This window comes from Pelobates fuscus, chromosome 10, assembly GCF_036172605.1.
Source record: "Pelobates fuscus isolate aPelFus1 chromosome 10, aPelFus1.pri, whole genome shotgun sequence".
NCBI lineage: Eukaryota > Metazoa > Chordata > Amphibia > Anura > Pelobatidae > Pelobates > Pelobates fuscus.
This window is the reverse complement of record NC_086326.1, coordinates 148,952,603-148,972,959: the sequence shown is the minus strand read 5'-3', so window position 1 is coordinate 148,972,959 and position 20,357 is coordinate 148,952,603. Positions and strand designations below refer to the sequence as shown.

Here is a 20,357-nt window from a genome sequence, read left to right as displayed (position 1 = left end):
GAGATAATCAAGAAGTTCCCATTTTAAATATTCCTAGTAAGTGTTTTTTTTTTTTTACTATTATCACCTTTTGCACTTGGTATTCATGTGTCCTTTATTGTACTTATTATATATATAATATAGCACTCTAATAGTGCACAGTCACTTGCACTGTGTCTACTTGTACTCACTGTATATCTTAAAGGTACAGCGCACCTTTTTTACTTTTGAGATAGAATTTACCCACAATCTTTCACACCTGACCCTCGCTACAGGAGTCCATTTCTCACTATGAAAAGTCAGTTTCTCTGTATACATTACTTTGCATACTTGTTATTAGAGAAAGACCATTTTTATTTACAGAAAAGCAGAGATAAATTATAAGTGCAACTTCGTCCACGAGGTCCAGAGACGGATGCATTCTCGGATGCAGACTGGTTCACTTATCTGCCTCGTTGAAGATGAACAAGGATCAGACTACCAAAAGGATCCTAGATCTAACCCTGGAGATCATCTACCTGCTGACTGGAGAGGTGAGGGATTCTGGGTAATGTCATTATGGAGATCATCTGCCTGCTGACTGGAGAGGTGAGGGATTCTGGGTAATGTCACCATGGAGATCATCTACCTGCTGGCTGGAGAGGTGAGGGATTCTGGGTAATGTCATTATGGAGATCATCTACCTGCTGACTGGAGAGGTGAGGGATTCTGGGTAATGTCATTATGGAGATCATCTACCTGCTGGCTGGAGAGGTGAGGGATTCTGGGTAATGTCAGTATGGAGATCATCTACCTGCTGGCTGGAGAGGTGAGGGATTCTGGGTAATATCAGTATGGAGATCATCTACCTGCTGACTGGAGAGGTGAGGGATTCTGGGTAATGTAATTATGGAGATCATCTACCTGCTGACTGGAGAGGTGAGGGATTCTGGGTAATGTCAGTATGGAGATCATCTACCTGCTGGCTGGAGAGGTGAGGGATTCTGGGTAATGTAATTATGGAGATCATCTACCTGCTGACTGGAGAGGTGAGGGATTCTGGGTAATGTCAGTATAGAGATCATCTACCTGCTGACTGGAGAGGTGAGGGATTCTGGGTAATGTCAGTATGGAGATCATCTACCTGCTGACTGGAGAGGTGAGGGATTCTGGGTAATGTCAGTATGGAGATCATCTACCTGCTGACTGGAGAGGTGAGGGATTCTGGGTAATGTCAATATGGAGATCATCTACCTGCTGACTGGAGAGGTGAGGGATTCTGGGTAATGTCACCATGGAGATCATCTACCTGCTGACTGGAGAGGTGAGGGATTCTGGGTAATGTCACCATGGAGATCATCTACCTGCTGACTGGAGAGGTGAGGGATTCTGGGTAATGTCACCATGGAGATCATCTACCTGCTGACTGGAGAGGTGAGGGATTCTGGGTAATGTCACCATGGAGATCATCTACCTGCTGACTGGAGAGGTGAGGGATTCTGGGTAATGTCATTATGGAGATCATCTACCTGCTGGCTGGAGAGGTGAGGGATTCTGGGTAATGTCAGTATGGAGATCATCTACCTGCTGACTGGAGAGGTGAGGGATTCTGGGTAATGTCAGTATGGAGATCATCTACCTGCTGACTGGAGAGGTGAGGGATTCTGGGTAATGTCAATATGGAGATCATCTACCTGCTGACTGGAGAGGTGAGGGATTCTGGGTAATGTCACCATGGAGATCATCTACCCGATGACTGGAGAGGTGAGGGATTCTGGGTAATGTCACCATGGAGATCATCTACCTGCTGACTGGAGAGGTGAGGGATTCTGGGTAATGTCAGTCTGGAGATCATCTACCTGCTGGCTGGAGAGGTGAGGGATTCTGGGTAATGTCACCATGGAGATCATCTACCTGCTGACTGGAGAGGTGAGGGATTCTGGGTAATGTCATTATGGAGATCATCTACCTGCTGGCTGGAGAGGTGAGGGATTCTGGGTAATGTCAGTCTGGAGATCATCTACCTGCTGGCTGGAGAGGTGAGGGATTCTGGGTAATGTCACCATGGAGATCATCTACCTGCTGACTGGAGAGGTGAGGGATTCTGGGTAATGTCAGTATGGAGATCATCTACCTGCTGACTGGAGAGGTGAGGGATTCTGGGTAATGTCAGTATGCAGATCATCTACCTGCTGACTGGAGAGGTGAGGGATTCTGGGTAATGTCACCATGGAGATCATCTACCTGCTGACTGGAGAGGTTAGGGGTTCTGGGTAATGTCACCCTGGAGAGCATCTACCTGCTGACTGGAGAGGTGAGGGATTCTGGGTAATGTCAGTATGGAGATCATCTGCCTGCTAGCTGGAGAGGTGAGGGGTTCTGGGTAATGTCAGTATGGAGATCATCTACCTGCTGACTAGAGAGGTGAGGGATTCTGGGTAATGTCATTATGGAGATCATCTACCTGCTGGCTGGAGAGGTGAGGGATTCTGGGTAATGTCAGTATGGAGATCATCTGCCTGCTAGCTGGAGAGGTGAGGGGTTCTGGGTAATGTCAGTATGGAGATCATCTACCTGCTGACTAGAGAGGTGAGGGATTCTGGGTAATGTCATTATGGAGATCATCTACCTGCTGGCTGGAGAGGTGAGGGATTCTGGGTAATGTCAGTCTGGAGATCATCTACCTGCTGGCTGGAGAGGTGAGGGATTCTGGGTAATGTCATTATGGAGATCATCTACCTGCTGACTGGAGAGGTGAGGGATTCTGGGTAATGTCATTATGGAGATCATCTACCTGCTGGCTGGAGAGGTGAGGGATTCTGGGTAATGTCAGTCTGGAGATCATCTACCTGCTGACTGGAGAGGTGAGGGATTCTGGGTAATGTCATTATGGAGATCATCTACCTTCTGGCTGGAGAGGTGAGGGATTCTGGGTAATGTCAGTCTGGAGATCATCTACCTGCTGGCTGGAGAGGTGAGGGATTCTGGGTAATGTCACCATGGAGATCATCTACCTGCTGACTGGAGAGGTGAGGGATTCTGGGTAATGTCAGTATGGAGATCATCTACCTGCTGACTGGAGAGGTGAGGGATTCTGGGTAATGTCACCATGGAGATCATCTACCTGCTGACTAGAGAGGTGAGGGATTCTGGGTAATGTCATTATGGAGATCATCTACCTGCTGGCTGGAGAGGTGAGGGATTCTGGGTAATGTCAGTCTGGAGATCATCTGCCTGCTGACTGGAGAGGTGAGGGATTCTGGGTAATGTCATTATGGAGATCATCTACCTGCTGACTGGAGAGGTGAGGGATTCTGGGTAATGTCATTATGGAGATCATCTACCTGCTGGCTGGAGAGGTGAGGGATTCTGGGTAATGTCAGTCTGGAGATCATCTACCTGCTGACTGGAGAGGTGAGGGATTCTGGGTAATGTCATTATGGAGATCATCTACCTTCTGGCTGGAGAGGTGAGGGATTCTGGGTAATGTCAGTCTGGAGATCATCTACCTGCTGGCTGGAGAGGTGAGGGATTCTGGGTAATGTCAGTCTGGAGATCATCTACCTGCTGGCTGGAGAGGTGAGGGATTCTGGGTAATGTCACCATGGAGATCATCTACCTGCTGACTGGAGAGGTGAGGGATTCTGTGTAATGTCAGTATGGAGATCATCTACCTGCTGGCTGGAGAGGTGAGGGATTCTGGGTAATGTCATTATGGAGATCATCTACCTGCTGGCTGGAGAGGTGAGGGATTCTGGGTAATGTTGCCATGGAGATCATCTACCTGCCGACTGGAGAGGTGAGGGATTCTGGGTAATGTCAGTCTGGAGATCATCTACCTGCTGACTGGAGAGGTGAGGGATTCTGGGTAATGTCATTATGGAGATCATCTACTTGCTGACTGGAGAGGTGAGGGATTCTGGGTAATGTCAGTATGGAGATCATCTACCTGCTGACTGGAGAGGTGAGGGATTCTGGGTAATGTCAGTATGGAGATCATCTACCTGCTGACTGGAGAGGTGAGGGATTCTGGGTAATGTCACCATGGAGATCATCTACCTGCTGACTGGAGAGGTTAGGGGTTCTGGGTAATGTCAGTATGGAGATCATCTACCTGCTGACTGGAGAGGTGAGGGATTCTGGGTAATGTCATCATGGAGATCATCTACCTGCTGACTGGAGAGGTGAGGGATTCTGGGTAATGTCAGTATGGAGATCATCTACCTGCTGACTGGAGAGGTGAGGGATTCTGGGTAATGTCAGTATGGAGATCATCTACCTGCTGGCTGGAGAGGTGAGGGATTCTGGGTAATGTCAGTATGGAGATCATCTACCTGCTGACTGGAGAGATGAGGGATTCTGGGTAATGTCACCATGGAGATGATCTACCTGGTGACTGGAGAGGTGAGGGATTCTGGGTAATGTCACCCTGGAGAGCATCTACCTGCTGACTGGAGAGGTGAGGGATTCTGGGTAATGTCAGTATGGAGATCATCTGCCTGCTAGCTGGAGAGGTGAGGGGTTCTGGGTAATGTCAGTATGGAGATCATCTATCTACTGGCTGGAGAGGTGAGGGATTCTGGGTAATATCAGTATGAAGATCATCTACCTGCTGACTGGAGAGGTGAGGGATTCTGGGTAATGTCACCATGGAGATCATCTACCTGCTGACTGGAGAGGTGAGGGATTCTGGGTAATGTCACCATGGAGATCATCTACCTGCTGACTGGAGAGGTGAGGGATTCTGGTTAATGTCACCATGGAGATCATCTACCTGCTGACTGTAGAGGTGAGGGATTCTGGGTAATGTCACCATGGAGATCATCTACCCGCTGACTGGAGAGGTGAGGGATTCTGGGTAATGTCAGTATGGAGATCATCTACCTGCTGACTGGAGAGGTGAGGGATTCTGGGTAATGTCACCATGGAGATCATCTACCTGCTGACTGGAGAGGTGAGGGATTCTGGGTAATGTCATTATGGAGATCATCTACCTGCTGGCTGGAGAGGTGAGGGATTCTGGGTAATGTCAGTCTGGAGATCATCTCCCTGCTGGCTGGAGAGGTGAGGGATTCTGGGTAATGTCACCATGGAGATCATCAACCTGCTGACTGGAGAGGTGAGGGATTCTGGGTAATGTCAGTATGGAGATCATCTACCTGCTGACTGGAGAGGTGAGGGATTCTGGGTAATGTCAGTATGCAGATCATCTACCTGCTGACTGGAGAGGTGAGGGATTCTGGGTAATGTCACCATGGAGATCATCTACCTGCTGACTGGAGAGGTTAGGGGTTCTGGGTAATGTCACCCTGGAGAGCATCTACCTGCTGACTGGAGAGGTGAGGGATTCTGGGTAATGTCAGTATGGAGATCATCTGCCTGCTAGCTGGAGAGGTGAGGGGTTCTGGGTAATGTCAGTATGGAGATCATCTGCCTGCTAGCTGGAGAGGTGAGGGGTTCTGGGTAATGTCAGTATGGAGATCATCTACCTGCTGACTAGAGAGGTGAGGGATTCTGGGTAATGTCATTATGGAGATCATCTACCTGCTGGCTGGAGAGGTGAGGGATTCTGGGTAATGTCAGTATGGAGATCATCTGCCTGCTAGCTGGAGAGGTGAGGGGTTCTGGGTAATGTCAGTATGGAGATCATCTACCTGCTGACTAGAGAGGTGAGGGATTCTGGGTAATGTCATTATGGAGATCATCTACCTGCTGGCTGGAGAGGTGAGGGATTCTGGGTAATGTCAGTCTGGAGATCATCTACCTGCTGGCTGGAGAGGTGAGGGATTCTGGGTAATGTCATTATGGAGATCATCTACCTGCTGACTGGAGAGGTGAGGGATTCTGGGTAATGTCATTATGGAGATCATCTACCTGCTGGCTGGAGAGTTGAGGGATTCTGGGTAATGTCAGTCTGGAGATCATCTACCTGCTGACTGGAGAGGTGAGGGATTCTGGGTAATGTCATTATGGAGATCATCTACCTTCTGGCTGGAGAGGTGAGGGATTCTGGGTAATGTCAGTCTGGAGATCATCTACCTGCTGGCTGGAGAGGTGAGGGATTCTGGGTAATGTCACCATGGAGATCATCTACCTGCTGACTGGAGAGGTGAGGGATTCTGGGTAATGTCAGTATGGAGATCATCTACCTGCTGACTGGAGAGGTGAGGGATTCTGGGTAATGTCACCATGGAGATCATCTACCTGCTGACTAGAGAGGTGAGGGATTCTGGGTAATGTCATTATGGAGATCATCTACCTGCTGGCTGGAGAGGTGAGGGATTCTGGGTAATGTCAGTCTGGAGATCATCTGCCTGCTGACTGGAGAGGTGAGGGATTCTGGGTAATGTCATTATGGAGATCATCTACCTGCTGACTGGAGAGGTGAGGGATTCTGGGTAATGTCATTATGGAGATCATCTACCTGCTGGCTGGAGAGGTGAGGGATTCTGGGTAATGTCAGTCTGGAGATCATCTACCTGCTGACTGGAGAGGTGAGGGATTCTGGGTAATGTCATTATGGAGATCATCTACCTGCTGACTGGAGAGGTGAGGGATTCTGGGTAATGTCATTATGGAGATCATCTACCTTCTGGCTGGAGAGGTGAGGGATTCTGGGTAATGTCAGTCTGGAGATCATCTACCTGCTGGCTGGAGAGGTGAGGGATTCTGGGTAATGTCAGTCTGGAGATCATCTACCTGCTGGCTGGAGAGGTGAGGGATTCTGGGTAATGTCACCATGGAGATCATCTACCTGCTGACTGGAGAGGTGAGGGATTCTGTGTAATGTCAGTATGGAGATCATCTACCTGCTGGCTGGAGAGGTGAGGGATTCTGGGTAATGTCATTATGGAGATCATCTACCTGCTGGCTGGAGAGGTGAGGGATTCTGGGTAATGTTGCCATGGAGATCATCTACCTGCCGACTGGAGAGGTGAGGGATTCTGGGTAATGTCAGTCTGGAGATCATCTACCTGCTGACTGGAGAGGTGAGGGATTCTGGGTAATGTCATTATGGAGATCATCTACTTGCTGACTGGAGAGGTGAGGGATTCTGGGTAATGTCAGTATGGAGATCATCTACCTGCTGACTGGAGAGGTGAGGGATTCTGGGTAATGTCAGTATGGAGATCATCTACCTGCTGACTGGAGAGGTGAGGGATTCTGGGTAATGTCACCATGGAGATCATCTACCTGCTGACTGGAGAGGTTAGGGGTTCTGGGTAATGTCAGTATGGAGATCATCTACCTGCTGACTGGAGAGGTGAGGGATTCTGGGTAATGTCATCATGGAGATCATCTACCTGCTGACTGGAGAGGTGAGGGATTCTGGGTAATGTCAGTATGGAGATCATCTACCTGCTGACTGGAGAGGTGAGGGATTCTGGGTAATGTCAGTATGGAGATCATCTACCTGCTGGCTGGAGAGGTGAGGGATTCTGGGTAATGTCAGTATGGAGATCATCTACCTGCTGACTGGAGAGATGAGGGATTCTGGGTAATGTCACCATGGAGATGATCTACCTGGTGACTGGAGAGGTGAGGGATTCTGGGTAATGTCACCCTGGAGAGCATCTACCTGCTGACTGGAGAGGTGAGGGATTCTGGGTAATGTCAGTATGGAGATCATCTGCCTGCTAGCTGGAGAGGTGAGGGGTTCTGGGTAATGTCAGTATGGAGATCATCTATCTACTGGCTGGAGAGGTGAGGGATTCTGGGTAATATCAGTATGAAGATCATCTACCTGCTGACTGGAGAGGTGAGGGATTCTGGGTAATGTCACCATGGAGATCATCTACCTGCTGACTGGAGAGGTGAGGGATTCTGGTTAATGTCACCATGGAGATCATCTACCTGCTGACTGTAGAGGTGAGGGATTCTGGGTAATGTCACCATGGAGATCATCTACCCGCTGACTGGAGAGGTGAGGGATTCTGGGTAATGTCAGTATGGAGATCATCTACCTGCTGACTGGAGAGGTGAGGGATTCTGGGTAATGTCACCATGGAGATCATCTACCTGCTGACTGGAGAGGTGAGGGATTCTGGGTAATGTCATTATGGAGATCATCTACCTGCTGGCTGGAGAGGTGAGGGATTCTGGGTAATGTCAGTCTGGAGATCATCTCCCTGCTGGCTGGAGAGGTGAGGGATTCTGGGTAATGTCACCATGGAGATCATCAACCTGCTGACTGGAGAGGTGAGGGATTCTGGGTAATGTCAGTATGGAGATCATCTACCTGCTGACTGGAGAGGTGAGGGATTCTGGGTAATGTCAGTATGCAGATCATCTACCTGCTGACTGGAGAGGTGAGGGATTCTGGGTAATGTCACCATGGAGATCATCTACCTGCTGACTGGAGAGGTTAGGGGTTCTGGGTAATGTCACCCTGGAGAGCATCTACCTGCTGACTGGAGAGGTGAGGGATTCTGGGTAATGTCAGTATGGAGATCATCTGCCTGCTAGCTGGAGAGGTGAGGGGTTCTGGGTAATGTCAGTATGGAGATCATCTGCCTGCTAGCTGGAGAGGTGAGGGGTTCTGGGTAATGTCAGTATGGAGATCATCTACCTGCTGACTAGAGAGGTGAGGGATTCTGGGTAATGTCATTATGGAGATCATCTACCTGCTGGCTGGAGAGGTGAGGGATTCTGGGTAATGTCAGTATGGAGATCATCTGCCTGCTAGCTGGAGAGGTGAGGGGTTCTGGGTAATGTCAGTATGGAGATCATCTACCTGCTGACTAGAGAGGTGAGGGATTCTGGGTAATGTCATTATGGAGATCATCTACCTGCTGACTGGAGAGGTGAGGGATTCTGGGTAATGTCATTATGGAGATCATCTACCTGCTGGCTGGAGAGTTGAGGGATTCTGGGTAATGTCAGTCTGGAGATCATCTACCTGCTGACTGGAGAGGTGAGGGATTCTGGGTAATGTCATTATGGAGATCATCTACCTTCTGGCTGGAGAGGTGAGGGATTCTGGGTAATGTCAGTCTGGAGATCATCTACCTGCTGGCTGGAGAGGTGAGGGATTCTGGGTAATGTCACCATGGAGATGATCTACCTGGTGACTGGAGAGGTGAGGGATTCTGGGTAATGTCACCCTGGAGAGCATCTACCTGCTGACTGGAGAGGTGAGGGATTCTGGGTAATGTCAGTATGGAGATCATCTGCCTGCTAGCTGGAGAGGTGAGGGGTTCTGGGTAATGTCAGTATGGAGATCATCTATCTACTGGCTGGAGAGGTGAGGGATTCTGGGTAATATCAGTATGAAGATCATCTACCTGCTGACTGGAGAGGTGAGGGATTCTGGGTAATGTCACCATGGAGATCATCTACCTGCTGACTGGAGAGGTGAGGGATTCTGGTTAATGTCACCATGGAGATCATCTACCTGCTGACTGTAGAGGTGAGGGATTCTGGGTAATGTCACCATGGAGATCATCTACCCGCTGACTGGAGAGGTGAGGGATTCTGGGTAATGTCAGTATGGAGATCATCTACCTGCTGACTGGAGAGGTGAGGGATTCTGGGTAATGTCACCATGGAGATCATCTACCTGCTGACTGGAGAGGTGAGGGATTCTGGGTAATGTCATTATGGAGATCATCTACCTGCTGGCTGGAGAGGTGAGGGATTCTGGGTAATGTCAGTCTGGAGATCATCTCCCTGCTGGCTGGAGAGGTGAGGGATTCTGGGTAATGTCACCATGGAGATCATCAACCTGCTGACTGGAGAGGTGAGGGATTCTGGGTAATGTCAGTATGGAGATCATCTACCTGCTGACTGGAGAGGTGAGGGATTCTGGGTAATGTCAGTATGCAGATCATCTACCTGCTGACTGGAGAGGTGAGGGATTCTGGGTAATGTCACCATGGAGATCATCTACCTGCTGACTGGAGAGGTTAGGGGTTCTGGGTAATGTCACCCTGGAGAGCATCTACCTGCTGACTGGAGAGGTGAGGGATTCTGGGTAATGTCAGTATGGAGATCATCTGCCTGCTAGCTGGAGAGGTGAGGGGTTCTGGGTAATGTCAGTATGGAGATCATCTGCCTGCTAGCTGGAGAGGTGAGGGGTTCTGGGTAATGTCAGTATGGAGATCATCTACCTGCTGACTAGAGAGGTGAGGGATTCTGGGTAATGTCATTATGGAGATCATCTACCTGCTGGCTGGAGAGGTGAGGGATTCTGGGTAATGTCAGTATGGAGATCATCTGCCTGCTAGCTGGAGAGGTGAGGGGTTCTGGGTAATGTCAGTATGGAGATCATCTACCTGCTGACTAGAGAGGTGAGGGATTCTGGGTAATGTCATTATGGAGATCATCTACCTGCTGGCTGGAGAGGTGAGGGATTCTGGGTAATGTCAGTCTGGAGATCATCTACCTGCTGGCTGGAGAGGTGAGGGATTCTGGGTAATGTCATTATGGAGATCATCTACCTGCTGACTGGAGAGGTGAGGGATTCTGGGTAATGTCATTATGGAGATCATCTACCTGCTGGCTGGAGAGTTGAGGGATTCTGGGTAATGTCAGTCTGGAGATCATCTACCTGCTGACTGGAGAGGTGAGGGATTCTGGGTAATGTCATTATGGAGATCATCTACCTTCTGGCTGGAGAGGTGAGGGATTCTGGGTAATGTCAGTCTGGAGATCATCTACCTGCTGGCTGGAGAGGTGAGGGATTCTGGGTAATGTCAGTATGGAGATCATCTACCTGCTGACTGGAGAGGTGAGGGATTCTGGGTAATGTCACCATGGAGATCATCTACCTGCTGACTAGAGAGGTGAGGGATTCTGGGTAATGTCATTATGGAGATCATCTACCTGCTGGCTGGAGAGGTGAGGGATTCTGGGTAATGTCAGTCTGGAGATCATCTGCCTGCTGACTGGAGAGGTGAGGGATTCTGGGTAATGTCATTATGGAGATCATCTACCTGCTGACTGGAGAGGTGAGGGATTCTGGGTAATGTCATTATGGAGATCATCTACCTGCTGGCTGGAGAGGTGAGGGATTCTGGGTAATGTCAGTCTGGAGATCATCTACCTGCTGACTGGAGAGGTGAGGGATTCTGGGTAATGTCATTATGGAGATCATCTACCTGCTGACTGGAGAGGTGAGGGATTCTGGGTAATGTCATTATGGAGATCATCTACCTTCTGGCTGGAGAGGTGAGGGATTCTGGGTAATGTCAGTCTGGAGATCATCTACCTGCTGGCTGGAGAGGTGAGGGATTCTGGGTAATGTCAGTCTGGAGATCATCTACCTGCTGGCTGGAGAGGTGAGGGATTCTGGGTAATGTCACCATGGAGATCATCTACCTGCTGACTGGAGAGGTGAGGGATTCTGTGTAATGTCAGTATGGAGATCATCTACCTGCTGGCTGGAGAGGTGAGGGATTCTGGGTAATGTCATTATGGAGATCATCTACCTGCTGGCTGGAGAGGTGAGGGATTCTGGGTAATGTTGCCATGGAGATCATCTACCTGCCGACTGGAGAGGTGAGGGATTCTGGGTAATGTCAGTCTGGAGATCATCTACCTGCTGACTGGAGAGGTGAGGGATTCTGGGTAATGTCATTATGGAGATCATCTACTTGCTGACTGGAGAGGTGAGGGATTCTGGGTAATGTCAGTATGGAGATCATCTACCTGCTGACTGGAGAGGTGAGGGATTCTGGGTAATGTCAGTATGGAGATCATCTACCTGCTGACTGGAGAGGTGAGGGATTCTGGGTAATGTCACCATGGAGATCATCTACCTGCTGACTGGAGAGGTTAGGGGTTCTGGGTAATGTCAGTATGGAGATCATCTACCTGCTGACTGGAGAGGTGAGGGATTCTGGGTAATGTCATCATGGAGATCATCTACCTGCTGACTGGAGAGGTGAGGGATTCTGGGTAATGTCAGTATGGAGATCATCTACCTGCTGGCTGGAGAGGTGAGGGATTCTGGGTAATGTCAGTATGGAGATCATCTACCTGCTGACTGGAGAGATGAGGGATTCTGGGTAATGTCACCATGGAGATGATCTACCTGGTGACTGGAGAGGTGAGGGATTCTGGGTAATGTCACCCTGGAGAGCATCTACCTGCTAGCTGGAGAGGTGAGGGGTTCTGGGTAATGTCAGTATGGAGATCATCTATCTACTGGCTGGAGAGGTGAGGGATTCTGGGTAATATCAGTATGAAGATCATCTACCTGCTGACTGGAGAGGTGAGGGATTCTGGGTAATGTCACCATGGAGATCATCTACCTGCTGACTGGAGAGGTGAGGGATTCTGGGTAATGTCACCATGGAGATCATCTACCTGCTGACTGGAGAGGTGAGGGATTCTGGTTAATGTCACCATGGAGATCATCTACCTGCTGACTGTAGAGGTGAGGGATTCTGGGTAATGTCATCATGGAGATCATCTACCTGCTGACTGGAGAGGTGAGGGATTCTGGGTAATGTCAGTATGGAGATCATCTACCTGCTGGCTGGAGAGGTGAGGGATTCTGGGTAATGTCAGTATGGAGATCATCTACCTGCTGGCTGGAGAGGTGAGGGATTCTGGGTAATGTCATTATGGAGATCATCTACCTGCTGACTGGAGAGGTGAGGGATTCTGGGTAATGTCAGTCGGAGAGAATAGCAACGAAATAAGTCTAAATTCTCACTTTCATGTTAAAGGATTACATTATGGTGAAGAAGTCTGGGGACAGTGACACACAAAGCATCAGGATCCAAGTGTCAGAAAATTTTAACAGGACCCAGAGCCCCAGCACGGTGCCTCCACCTCACTCACTGATACATGAGAGAAACAATGACCAGAAGGTCCTGAAACTGACCAATCAGATCATCCACCTGCTGACTGGAGAGGTGAGGCTGCTGGGAATGGGACATCATAGAGTAAAACCAAGGAATGTGTGTGGATGGTGACTGTATCATTGTGTGTCAGGTTCCTGTTAGGTGTGAGGATGTGTCTGGATGGTGACTGTATCATTGTGTGTGCCAGGTTCCTGTTAGGTGTGAGGATGTGTCTGGATGGTGACTCTATCATTGTGTGCAAGGTTCCTGTTAGGTGTGAGGATGTGTCTGGATGGTGACTGTATCATTGTGTGTGCCAGGTTCCTGTTAGGTATGAGGATCTGTCTGGATGGTGACTGTATCATTGTGTGTGCCAGGTTCCTGTTAGGTCTGAGGATGTGACTGGATGGTGACTGTCTCATTGTGTGTGCCAGGTTCCTGTTAGGTGTGAGGATGTTTCTGGATAGTGACTGTATCAATGTGTGTGCCAGGATCCTGTTAGGTGTGAGGATGTGTCTGGATGGTGACTGTATTATTGTGTGCCAGGTTCCTGTTAGGTGTGAGGATGTGACTGGATGGTGACTGTATCATTGTGTGTTCCAGGTTCCTGTTAGGTGTGAGGATGTGTCTGGATGGTGACTGTATCATTTTGTGTGCCAGGTTCCTGTTAGGTGTGAGGATGTGTCTGGATAGTGACTGTATAATTGTATGTGCCAGGTTCCTGTTAGGTGTGAGGATGTGTCTCGATGGTGACTATATCATTGTGTGTGCCAGGTTCCTGTTAGGTGTGGGGATGTGCCTGGATGGTGACTGTATCGTTGTGTGTGTCAGGTTCTTGTTAGGTGTGCCGTTGTGTCTGGATGGTGACTCTTTCATTGTGAGTCAGGTTTCTGTTAGGTGTGAGGATGTGACTGGATGGTGACTGTATCATTGTGTGTCAGGTTCCTGTTAGGTGTGAGGTTGTGTCTGAATGGTGACTGTATCATTGTGTGTGTCTGGTTGCTGTTAGGTGTAAGGATGTCACTGTTACTTTATAACGTTGCAGGAGTGGGAGAATCTGGGAAGTCCTGAAGAAAACTGCAAGGACATGATGCTGGAGACTCGCAACCCTCGTAGGTCACTGGGTAAGTTGCATCACTGCAAAGTGAAGGTTTTTCACTACACTGGGAATTGTTGGAAATCTACCTGTTAATTGAAGATTTGGGGCCAAAGTAACAAGTTTTGCTAATATGATCTAAAATGTGCAAAGGTGACTCAAGGTGACTAAAACCCCTAGTAACCCCCTACCAACCCCCCTTACCCTAAAAATAATGAGGGGGGGACCTTTAACTAAGTACCTGTAAAAAAAATAAAACTTACCATTTGATGTCTTCTTTCTTCTAAAATCTTCTTTTTTCAGCCCCAAAAAAGGCCAAATAAAAAATCCATTATAACCGACACAATAAAAAAAAAACTAGCGTTAAAAAAATTAATCCATCTTCAGCCTTGCCCCGCCCTGCAATTAGGCTCAGAGCACTCTGATTAGTGGGTTTAAGCCATCCAATCAGAGTGCTCTGACAGGTAAATGAAGAGACTGATTGGTTGATTTGAAATCCACCAATCAGAGTGCTCTGTGTCATTTTACACAGCGTGGGAAAGTTCTTTAGAATTTTCCCACGCTGAGTAATTTGACTCATAACATTCTGATTGGTTACTTAATCCACCAATCAGAGTGTTATGAGTCTAAAGCCTTCCCCCGCCCTGCAGAGCTCAGTGTGCGCGGAGCCCTCGCCGGGTGAAGATGGATTATTTTTTTTTGCGCTCGTTTTTAAAAAAAAAAAAATTTCATTGCGTCGGTTATTATGGATTTTTATTTGCCCTTTTTTGGGGTTGAAAAAAGAAGATTTTAGAAGAAAGAAAACATTGAATGGTAAGTTTAATTTTTTTTTTACAGGTTTTTAGTTAAAGGCATTCAATGTTTTCTTTCTTCTAAAATCTTCTTTTTTCAGCCCCAAAAAAGGCCAAATAAAGGCCCTCATTATTTTTAGGGTGAGGGGGGAAGGTAGGGGGTTAATTTTTTTTTTGGGGGGGGGATGACTAGAGGTTTTGGGGACCCCTAGTCACCTGGGGGGCTAACATTTTTATTTAGGGCTCCCACCCGCCACTCAGGGGTGGGGGCTGTGGGGGAGGACAATAGGTCCCCCCCCTATTGGTATTTAGGGCCCCCACCCGCTGCTCAGGGGTGGGGAGGACATTAGGTCCCCACCTTATTAGTATTTAGGGCCCCCACCCACCGCTCAGGGGTGGGGGCCAGAGGGGAGGACCTTATGGGTCCCCCCTTATTAGTATTTAGGGCCCCCACCCACCTCTCAGGGGTGGGGGCCATGAGGGAGGACATTAGGCTGAAAGACCAATTTAGGTCTTTCAGCCTTTTAGTAGATAGCTCCCTAATACCTTGGGAATTAGGGAGTTATTTACTTATTCATTCCTGTCATTACATTGACTGGCTAAGTAACTTACATTTTATATGAATGTGTGTTACTTGATTGTTGTAAATGTTGCAAATGCTTACAGCTGAATCCTGGCTATATTTGTATACTTTTTATTTAAAATTGTATACAGTGTAACATTCTTCCATTGGGTAAGTATATTAGTACTTAGGCGAAGTTGCTTCGGAACTGCTTCACTTTGACACTTCGCAACTTCGGGACCCTGGCAATTCGGACATTCAGAAGTACCTGAATGCCCGAATTGCCCGAAATTCGTCCGAATTCATATTCGGACCAAAACGAATTGCACATGTCTATGACATGTCACACATGTCATGTGTCCTTAAGGGGTTAAACCGTGCATGTTGCTCATTGTGAGGCTCATGTCGTCTGTACATTCACGTAGGTACAGATTACAAACTGCGGGACTCTGCATGTCTGTGTTGATACTCGATTAGGTTGAAATTAATCGATTGGTTATATCTTTTTTAAATATATACTTATTTCCTACAGATCGGTCGGTAAAAAGAAAGATTCGTACTACTTCACCACTTCATGGAAATAAAGACATATTGGAGTCTCCATTAAAACATGGAGGAGACCATCAATCTCCTATTAAACAAACTACAACAATATTAAGGAAATCTGTGAAAGACGATGCAAAGCAAATGGCCTCCCATACATACACTAATATTCGAACAAGAGATTATACGCAACAATCAAATCATCATATAATAAGGAAATCCATTTCTAGTGCAGAATCAGATTCGATAAATGCTGATAAAGTTAAACTGATCGACTGTACATCTTTTCAGATTAAGAACGAACGGGCATCTTATGATGGTGGTGAACTCACAGACGAAAAGTCAGATTTTTTAGCTATTTGCATTAAGGAAGAACCGGATTCAAGTGTAGAAGAAAATCTCAAAGATACTGATATTTACACACCTGTAGAATATACACAGACAGAAGCATATCGGTCTTCTGATATGAAGGAGCAATCGGAATCATGTTATGTTGCAGATCTTACAGAGTCAGACTATATAACCGTTCGTATTAAGGAAGAGCCAGATTCATGTGATGAACACACTCTCACAGATACAGAGATGTACACAACACAAACAGACTATTCTGATCCACATGTGGAAGGTTATGGCGGAGGACATATTAGTATTGAGAAAATATATAAAAACACAACACAAACAAACTCTAACAAACATAAAAATAAAATGGCAATCAAACATGCAGATTCAGCAGAAAAAGAGCAAGTTGGATGTTCAGATCGTAGAAATATTTCGACCTCAAAATCAAAGCTAGCTTCTCGCAAGCAGTTGCAAACAGGAGAAAAAACATTTTCATGTTCTGACTGTGGTAAATATTTTATGGAAAACTCTGCCCTCATTAATCACCAAAAGACTCACACAGGGAAAAAGCCACTTTCGTGTTCCGTTTGTGGAAAAATGTTTGCTTATAGCTTTTTTCTCATTACGCATCAGAGAATTCACACTGGCGAGAAACCGTTTGAATGTTCAATCTGCGGGAAGTGTTTTAGCCAGAGCTCGCATCTCTTTATACATCAGAGGGTTCACACTGGAGAGAAGCCGTACTCGTGTTCACAATGTGGTAAATGTTTTACACACAGCTCATCGCTTGTTAAACATCAGCGCATTCACACCGGTGAAAAGCCATTCTCATGTTCTGAATGTGGAAAATGTTTTACACACAATTTTTCTCTCATAAGCCACCAGAGAACTCACACAGGAGATAAGCCATTCTCGTGTTCTGAATGTGGGAAATGTTTTACAGAGCGGTCTTCTCTGGTTAAGCATCAAAGGACCCACACTGGAGAGAAACCATTTTCATGTACTGAGTGTGGAAAATGTTTTACACAAAGATCTGCTTTAAACAAACATCATAATATTATACATATGAAAGCAAAAGAACGCGTGATATAACCATGTGCATTAATAGAAAACTATAGGTGAAAGTTGACATGCCAGTAAGTTTACTGAAATCTCAGCTCGGTCCTTTAATCCAAACAGTAAAGGAAGTTTTAATGGGTCATATAATTTCTTCGGTCAGCGAGGAGTCCATGAACTACCATTTTGCTGTTAGCATTCCAAAAATTGATGAGACGATTTCTGTAGCACTTTAAAAAAAAAAAAACAACTTTTATTTTAGTTTGATTTTACTCTATATGGGCTTTATGCCCAAATGCAGACCTTTGTTTTACATTTTGTTGCCCTTTCAGTAAGCTATACTGTTCGTCAGGGTCCTTACAAATGCCTATAAGCAAGCTTTTTGACCATTTTTATTTATCTATTTTTGTCACATATACTGTAAGTCAGAAAAAAGGTGCAACTTTACTTTTATACTAGCATTTCAGACCTTGTGTGAAATATTAGAAGATAAAGGACAATGCATACTATCAGGTTTTCATTTCTCAAAAATGTTTTTTTGTAAAGCTGTGCAATGTTATTCTTTAATTCACTGGTTATTCAGTTACTTTCCAGGAATTTGCAAATGTTGTGGCAATTATATGTGCTTGCTGGCTGAATGTAAATGTAGACATCGTGTGATGGATCGGAGTAATTCTGATGCTGAATGTAAGTGCTGTATATTCTTTCTGTGTAGTCGTTTTCGATGTATATCATATGCATTTCAACTGTTTGGGTTGTTATGGATTTAAAGGGACACTACAGTCACCAAAACAACTACCGCTTATTGCATTAGTTCTGGTGTGTAGAATCGTTACCTTCAGCCTTTTTGCTGTAAACTCTGTCTTTTCAGAGAAAATGCAGTGTTTACATTACAGCCTAGTGATAACTTCACTGGCCACTCCTTAGATGGCTGTTAGAGATCCTTCCTGGGTCATGGCTGCCTAAAATGCATCCAAACATTCAGTATCTCCTCCCTCTGCATGCAGACACTGAACTTTCCTCATAGATTCACTGATTCAATTCATCTCTATGAGGAGATGCTGATTGGCCAGGGCTGTGTTTGACTCATGCTGGCTCTGCCCCTGATCTGCCTCTTTGTCAGTCTCAGCCAATCCTATGGGGAAGCATTGTGATTGGATCAGGCTACCACTTCTGATGATGTCAGCAGGCAGTGGGCAGGTCTAAAGGAAACAGAGCCAGAGCTAGCAGCTTCAGGCTTGAATACAAGTAAGTTTTCTATTTTTAGGGAGGCATGAGGTGCCCGGGGGGGCTAGATGGTGGTTTTAACACTATAGGGTCAGGAATACATGTTTGTGTTCCTGGCCCTATAGTGCTCCTTTAAGATACTTTATTCTATTACTATTGTTCATATCACTTGTTAACAGTACCTCTCGTACAAGCTCATGATCCCCAGGACTTACAGATGACCCAGGGCCAATGGGGAATGATAACACTTAGTCTGTTAAGGGTCATTAATTAGTTCATAAAATGCTACAAGGTAACAACATGTGTAATTAAGTGATTACATCAGCCCCCAAACCAAAATGCATTACAATATGTTGAGATTTTTAAAACAATTCGGCCACAACCAACATTCCGTACGTGTTTTGAAACCGATGCCTAAATTACAATGTGCCCATAAACCGAGAGTATGTGAATAGCCACATAACACTTATTGGGAAGGGGCGCTCCAGGCTTGAATTAACGTATATTTTTATTCATATTTATTTTATTTATATTTTGGCTTCCAATATCATTTCTATGCAGATGACACGCAAATCTACCTGTCCTCTCCTGATATCTCCCTGTACCTCTTGACTAGTGTCTCTGACTGCCTCTCTGCTGTTTCTAACTGGATGGCTGCCCACTTCCTTAAAGGGAAACTCCAGTGCCAGGAAAACGATCCGTTTTCCTGGCACTGGAGGGTCCCTCTCCCTCCCACCCCCCACTCCCCAGTTGCTGAAGGGGTGAAAACCCCTTCAGTGACTTACCAGAGGCAGCGACATGTCCCACGTCGCTGCTTCCTCCTCCCCGCCGCTCCTCCTTCTGCTTACGTCGGCCGGTGGGCGAGACTGATCTCGCCCGCCGGCCAAGGAGACCTAATGCGCATGCGCGGCAATGCCGCGCATGCGCATTAGCGCACCCTATAGAAAAGCATTGAAAATGAATTTCAATGCTTCCCTATGGGGAATAGAGCGACGCTGGAGGTCCTCACACAGCGTGAGGACGTCCAGCGATGCTCTAGCACAGAAAACCTGTGCTATAGAGCAGGAAGTTCCCTCTAGTGGCTGTCTAATAGACAGCCACTAGGGGAGGACTTAACCCTGCAAGGTAATTATTGCAGTTTAAAAAAAACTGTAATGATTACACTTGCAGGGTTAAGGGTAGTGGGAGTTGGCACCCAGACCACTCCAATGAGCAGAAGTGGTCTGGGTGCCTGGAGTGTCCCTTTAAACTAAACTTGACCAAAACTGAAATTCTGGTCTTTCCTCCCTCAAGTGTTGCTATTTCTGTGTCTGTCTCCCTCCCAGTCAATGCTGCTACCATCAGCTCCACCACGCAGGCTCGCTGCCTAGGTGTTCTCTTTGACTCCGCCCTCTCCTTCAAGCCTCATGTTCACTCTATCGCCAAATCCTGTCATTTCCATCTCAAAAACATTGCGCGCATCCGCCCCTACTTAACGCCAGATGCATTTAAGGTGTTGGTCCATTCCATTGTCCTTTCTCACCTTGACTACTGTAATCCGCTTCTCAGTGGTCTTACGTGCTCCCAACTTGCGCCGTTACAGTCCATAATGAATGCGGCAGCGAGGCTCATCTTCTTGTCCGCCCGCACCTCCCATGCCTCACCCTTCTGTCAGTATCTACATTGGCTTCCTATAAAATATAGAGCTCAATTTAAAATTCTGGTTCTTGCTTTCAAATCTCTACATAATGCTACTCCCACCTATCTATCTTCCCTTATACACAAGTATGTCCCGTCTAGGCCCTTACGATCTGCTGAAGACTTACGTCTATCTTCTGTCCGTACTCCCACCTCTGATGCTCGCCTTCAAGATTTCTCGAGGGCTGCACCGTTCCTGTGGAACTCGCCTCCCTCCTCTGTTAGATGCTCACCCAGTCTCCACTCCTTCAAAAAATCGTTAAAAACCCACTTCTTCATAAAAGCGTATCAATTAAACTGTTAATAGCTCCCAACTG

General features: G+C 46.8%; 1 protein-coding gene across 4 annotated transcripts; it reads left to right on the top strand.

Moving 5' to 3' along the window:
- The first annotated feature begins 403 nt into the window (after nucleotides 1–403).
- Nucleotides 404–17,364, top strand: LOC134575212 (oocyte zinc finger protein XlCOF22-like). 4 transcript variants are annotated; one of them, XM_063434464.1, is made up of 4 exons: nucleotides 404–512; nucleotides 12,633–12,821; nucleotides 13,795–13,873; nucleotides 15,731–17,364. In XM_063434464.1, the coding sequence occupies exons 1-4, from the start codon at nucleotides 441–443 to the stop codon at nucleotides 17,170–17,172; spliced, it is 1,782 nt and encodes a 593-aa protein (XP_063290534.1). In that variant the 5' UTR covers nucleotides 404–440; the 3' UTR covers nucleotides 17,173–17,364. The 4 variants fall into 4 exon arrangements, with proteins under 4 accessions (XP_063290534.1, XP_063290535.1, XP_063290537.1 ...); XM_063434465.1 differs by lacking the exons at nucleotides 404–512; nucleotides 12,633–12,821 and adding an exon at nucleotides 11,239–11,567; XM_063434467.1 differs by lacking the exons at nucleotides 404–512; nucleotides 12,633–12,821 and adding an exon at nucleotides 12,882–12,911 and having other exon boundaries at nucleotides 13,759–13,873.
- Nucleotides 17,365–20,357: the final 2,993 nt, after the last annotated feature.

Coding starts and splice junctions, on each gene's coding strand:
- LOC134575212 (XM_063434464.1), top strand. CDS start 441: ATGAACAAGGATCAGACTACCAAAAGGATCCTAGATCTAACCCTGGAG. Junction 12,822..13,794: donor TCCACCTGCTGACTGGAGAG/GTGAGGCTGCTG, acceptor ATAACGTTGCAG/GAGTGGGAGAATCTGGGAAG. Junction 13,874..15,730: donor CAACCCTCGTAGGTCACTGG/GTAAGTTGCATC, acceptor TATTTCCTACAG/ATCGGTCGGTAAAAAGAAAG.